Below are 5,947 nucleotides of genomic sequence, written 5' to 3'. Positions count from 1 at the left end.
CCGAGGAGTTTGAATAGAAATGAGAGGTACTGATGAAAGGGACAACCCTGCACTTTTCTCTTTTCAGTGGGCCAGAAATTTTCCCCACGTGACTCAGCAGAGATCCCTCCCTTCCTCCCCGAGCGCGCAGCAGGATCTCAAGGCGCGCCGCGCACGCATTTGCTGAGCGGAGTGTACGCTCAGTCCGACTTCAGCTCTGCCTTTATTTGACTTTACCGTCTAAAGTCGCCTGCTTTAAGGATTTTACATTTTTTATGCGTGTCTGTTTCCACGCAAGAGAAGCAAACAGACTCCACTTCTTCAAATGGGAATTACATCCGCGCGTAAAACGTTGGCACACTTTTTTACTCGGTGAATTTCGGAGACTGTTTTCCTGGAAACATGCCGGAGCGAATAAGCATTTCGGATTTTGTGGTGTTGACAAACGAGGATTTGTCTTCGCCCGGGACCTCCAGCTTCCAGTCCAAGATGAGTGACTGTAAGAACACCGTTTCAGCTGTGGAAGAGGTGAGAACAAGTGTGTGGTGGGGGGCGGTCCACCTCCTTGTTGTCTGTTTACCTGTTCAGATTGTCTTGCAGTGCAGCTGCAGGATAAAGGATCTACACACTGACCATTGGACAGTTTTTTAAAGCGATTTTAGGAGCCCACTTCAAATTTCCTATCGGTTTCATATTCCATAAATGGTATAAAAACAACAAATAAGTGATTCATTCCCCTAGGTAAAGATGTGGCGTCACCAAGATGGCCCTCTTGGCCAGATAGATTTAAATTTTTATTAATATTAATTAAACTGAAAACACATTTGAATGAGTTGGAACTTTTATAGATTAATGTGTTTAAGCTTATGCCAATTTTTTCTCCCTTTATAAGAGTGCCACATTTAAATGCCTATTCATGTTTTTACTCTCATTTTTGTGAATCATTTACTGCTGTCAGACACATTTATAAAGTTTCTATTGATTCTTAGTATACTTTTTAAACTAGCAAAGTAAATTGAAATTTTAGAATTAATTGCAAAAGTTTAGTCTCATCCTCTTTCATCCCTGAGTTGATTCAATCCAACTCACCTCGGACTCCACAGTCTGATCTGGAAATACAGTCCACTATTTCTCAATGTGATCTCCTCATTCAGACAGTTTACAGCTTCGGACAGAAAAAAATAAAGGAACTGTCTTTGAATCGTTTTTAAGTGTTATAAGGATGCTGCATCTCTATGGAGTTAAATTTGTCTCAATGTTATTCAATCAAACAAAAAACTAATCTCAATCAAAAAATATTAAGTTGTGATCAAAACTTTCAGAGTTTTTTCTCACCAAGAGAAAAACGTTATTTGCAAAACATAAACTTTTATTTGCGCATGTCAAAAATCTTTGGTTACGAGACGCGCTTTTTTGGTTTTGACGCTCTCTGTTTTTGGTTGAACTCAGCGAATTTTGAGTTCTGGAAACATGAACATCCTGGGCGGGGCCTAAAGACGAACGCTGTAAGACGTTTCCCTATTGGTTAGCGCTGACTAAAGCAGCAGACTCTGATCCCCCGCATTTCTGAACTTCTGCTCGAACTGCAGGGCTTGCAGCGTCGCTTCAGTGAGGAGACATCAACTCTACAGAAGAAAACTGCGGTCAAGTGAGCCGACGGTCAGAAATACGCGGTGACGTCAGCTGACACCAATAAAGATCAGCGTCACGCATACAAGGTTCATTACGGTAATGGAGCAGAAAGGACGCCGATCCTGGCAACGGTTGAGAAAATAAGAGGAAAACAGAAAAGTAACCTACAGAACATTTATATTAATTACATTTTTACAACTTTCACATTCATGTTTTACGTAAAAGAATAAATATTTTATATTTTACTGTACAGTTTTGGAGAAATATCTTGTCAAAATACCTCAAAATGCTCAACCATTATATGCATTTGTCCCACTTTCAGGAATTTATTTCTCCAAAACCATGAGAGGTGACAACACAATCTCTTCAGATTATATTAGAGGGTCATCTAAATTATAACCAGAATTAGTATTTCATAATTTCACTGTAGGTTTCTGGAGAAATACACAACTACCCCAACAAAGTACAACAAACGCTTCTTTTTGGTGAGGTCGATGAGATCCTGGGAAGTGGTCTGGACAACTTAAAGTGCAAGAGCATCCAGATCTCCTCTGACCTCTCCTGGACCGGAAACGCCCCTCGCCTGTTGAAGAAGGTACAACAACAGCTCTTCTTCATCTCCTCAGCTGCTTACAGATGTCTACAGGGCCATGGTGGAAAGCACTCTGTGTCTCAGCATGACAGTGTGGTGAGGGAACTGCACAGGAGAGGAAGTATCATGGGTTGTGAGGACAACACACAGGATTATGGGATGCCATCTGCCCGACATAGATTCTGTTTTATACTACACTTGGGGTAGTTGTGTATTTCTCCAAACCTTTACAGTAAAATTATGAAATACTAATTCTGGTTATAATATAGATGACCCTCTAATATAATCTGAAGAGATTGTGTTGTCACCTCTCTTGGTTTTGGAGAAATAAATTCCTGAAAGTGGGACAAATGCATATAATGGTTGAGCATTTTGAGGTATTTTGACAAGATATTTCTCCAAAACTGTACAGTAAAATATTTATTCTTTTACATAAAACATGAATGTGAAAGTTGTAAAAATGTAATTAATATAAATGTTCTGTAGGTTACTTTTCTGTTTTTCTCTTATTTTCTCAACCGTTGCCAGGATCGGGTCCTTTCTGCTCCATTACCGTAAAGCACCTTGTATGCGCGACGCTAATCTTTAAGAGAGAACTAGTGTCGGCTGACGTCACCGCGTATTTCTGACTGTCGGCTCACTTGACCGCAGTTTTCTTCTGTAGAGTTGATGTCTCCTCACTGAAGCGACGCTGCAAGCCCTGCAGTTCAAGCAGAAGTTCAGAGATGCGGGGGATCAGAGTCTGCTGCTTTAGTCAGCGCTAACCAATAGGGAAACGTCTTACATTGTTCGTCTTTAGGCCCCGCCCAGGATGTTTATGTTTCCAGAACTCAAAATCCGTTGAGTTCAACCAAAAACAGAGAGCGTCCAAACCAAAAAAGCGAGACTCGTAACCAAAGATTTTTGACCTGCGCAAGTAAAAGTTTATGTTTTGCAAATAACTTTTTTCTCTTGGTGAGAAAAAACTCTGAAAGTTTTGATCACAACTTAATATTTTTTGATTGAGATTAGTTTTTTTTGATTGAGATTCGTTTTTTGTTTGATTGAATAATATTGAGACAAAATTAACTCCATACATCTCTCTCACTCTATGTACTAAATCAGAGAAAATACAGTGGAAAATGTTGCATGGCGTTACACTGTTCAAGTGGAGGCTGCGGGGTTGAGCACAGTCTGCTGCAGTTACATGCAAACACTTGGGTATCATGCAGTCTGTCTGTTTCAATAAAGCTCAACACCATTTTTAGAAACCACATCCTAGAGACTATTTCTGATCTGAAACTTAATATAAACTCTTAAAATAGGTTTAAAAAAGTCTGCCTAGGGCTGAGACAAGGTTTTCTCCTGGGATGAAACTTGGGATAATCCACACCCCAAAAATGGAATAATACTGTCCTCTTAAGGTACAGAGGCACCACATATTTAAATGTGTGACAAAACCTTGGAAATGTTACAAGACAAAGTAATTCAACCCCTCACTCGTGAACAATTGTGGGGTGACCTAAGGGCAAGTTATGGAGACCAATTAACAGTGATGTGTTTGGACTGTGGGTGAAGGTGGAGAACCTGGAGAGAACCCACACATCTACGGGTAGAACATGAAAACTCCATGTAGAAATACCCCCGCTCCGCAATATGAACCCAGGACCTCCATGTTGCAAGGCAACGTTGCTGCCATCTTGCAGCCTGCAAATATCTTTCGTTAAAAAAAAAAAGAATAACTCTAACAATAAGACATATATGAGATTTATATAGAAATAGTCTATTATTGAAAATAAAATTTTTTATCATAGAATTCAGTATTTTTCGTTCAACACTTTGCCTATAACATGCATGACTCCATTATTTATTTGTAAAGCACTGACTGAGTCACTACAAATCTAACTTGCATTGAAATGTTAACTTTTTAATAACTTGATATACTTTAATAACAGTAACCCCGCCATGTTTTTCCACTGTATATTGAACTTGCACAGTGTTCAGAAAAATTGGGTTGAATGTTGGTACTCTGTGCCATTCAGTGTAGACTGGCCTGCATTATAAGGACAGTAAAGGTTACCTAAGGCAATGTCACCTGTCAGGAGTTAACTGGATGTCTTTAGCCTTGCGGAAATAAGACTGAATTGGGACAAAAACGCAAGCAACATGTCACAGAAGGTTTCGCCTGTTTACAGAATGTTCTACATGTGGGTGCACACATGTGTTTGTCCACGTCTGGAGGCCAGTTTGTGCCTCTTTTTCTGTTTGAACTGCTGTGTGTTGGCTCCAGGCTTGTTTGAGGTCTCTGTGTGCATTTCTGTTTGTTTGAAATGTCTCCTCCCAAAGCTCCTCAGGCAAAGGAGGAAACGGAGAGAGAGAAACTGCCATGAACTCTGCCAGAAAACAAATAATCCAAGTGTGCACACACACACAAGCCTATCTTTTCTCATCTTGTGACAAAACATAGATCAGTGTTCTGATGTAGCTCATAGTGGGATAAAGTTATCAAGTTCTCATCAGTTAGAATTACCCAGAATTCCCTTATTGTGAATAGAGCATTTCTTAATTATGTAGAAAAATAATGGCCAAAGCAATGCCTGTTTGACAACAGCAAAACAGTTTTTACTGTGCATGTCCTAGTTTTTAAAACAACGCATGCAATACAGGCATTCTAAGGGACAACTCAAGAGGATCTAAGATGTTCTTTATTAGTTCCTGGGTCTAAAACCATAACAATAAAGCATAGCTGCAGACTGGAAAATCCAGTTTTGAGCAGCTGTCTGAGGCATTATTCTTGGGTTTAGGTTCCTTATTTTATGGACATGACCCTTTGGAAAATACATAACAGAAATCGCTGTGTGGGGAGAGTCATGCTGGAATTCTACACATCTGCACACAGACAGATGTAAGAGCAACACGCTTTTTATAAATGGATATGAGTACTATGTTTAGTCTGCCCAAGCTTGATTAATGGCAAGGGTAAATGTGTTAGCATGTTTGTGGTTTATGGTATAGACACTATTTAACACACAATCAGGCTGCCACTTCTCTGTCCTGATTAGAGGCAAAGGCTCAGGAAGATCATAGCAATAAGGAACAGGATTTTTTCCTATAAGGGGATCTATAAACAGATTCAAAGGTTTCTCCTTTAATTTAACCTCTGACATGGAGTTCTGCATGTTTTCCATTGTGTAGGGGTATGTTTGTAATGTCAGTTTAATGTAGTAAATACAGGATCACAAGTCGGTTACACACAGAGCTGCTCTCAGGGAGGGTTTTTAAGTTTAATCACATGAGAAAGGCAGAGCATCTTATCTGTTGCAGAAAGGATTGCTTCTTTGGTCAACTTGACTTTTCTGGTGCATGTCATGCGAGTAGAGATGCACCAATATCACAGTCAGAGACTGGAATTGGCCAAATTTCCCTTGACTATCTCTGATTAATAAATCGACAAGTGAAAATTTTGTCTTATTCATTAACTTTCAAAAATAAGAACGCTCTCGATTTTGGTCTGTAAATGCACCAACCAACAACTTGTACTCTGAAGCACTATTCTGAGCTCAATAAAGTCAGATAAAGGTTAGTGACATACTCTGCCACTTTATTAGATACACCTTGCTAGTACTAGGTCAGATCCCCAGCAGAACCGCCTTGAATCTTAGAAAGGTGCCAAAAAAAGTCCCCCACACCATTACACTTCTACCACCAGCCTGAAGCGTCGATACAAAGCTAAATGGATCCATGGTTTTATGTTGTTTTAGGCAG

The 5,947-nt window shown here is 39.7% G+C and overlaps 1 protein-coding gene across 2 annotated transcripts in view; it reads left to right on the top strand.

Annotated features, from left to right (window-relative positions):
- Positions 1-5,947, top strand: part of asap3 (ArfGAP with SH3 domain, ankyrin repeat and PH domain 3) — a 46,218-nt gene that overhangs the window by 2,560 nt on the left and 37,711 nt on the right. The window contains exon 1 of one of the 2 annotated variants that reach the window (XM_047346221.1): positions 185-507. The exons of the other annotated variant lie outside the window; for it this stretch is intronic. Within the exon in view, the coding sequence (XP_047202177.1) occupies positions 382-507 (126 nt within the window). The 5' untranslated portion in view covers positions 185-381. Of the gene's footprint in view, positions 1-184; positions 508-5,947 lie in introns of those variants that run through there. 2 annotated transcript variants of the gene reach the window in all.

The sequence above is a fragment of the Girardinichthys multiradiatus genome, chromosome 19 (genome assembly GCF_021462225.1).
Source record: "Girardinichthys multiradiatus isolate DD_20200921_A chromosome 19, DD_fGirMul_XY1, whole genome shotgun sequence".
Classification (NCBI taxonomy): Eukaryota; Metazoa; Chordata; class Actinopteri; order Cyprinodontiformes; family Goodeidae; genus Girardinichthys; species Girardinichthys multiradiatus.
Note: the sequence above shows the minus strand (reverse complement) of the source record. Positions and strands in the feature narration are given on the sequence as shown.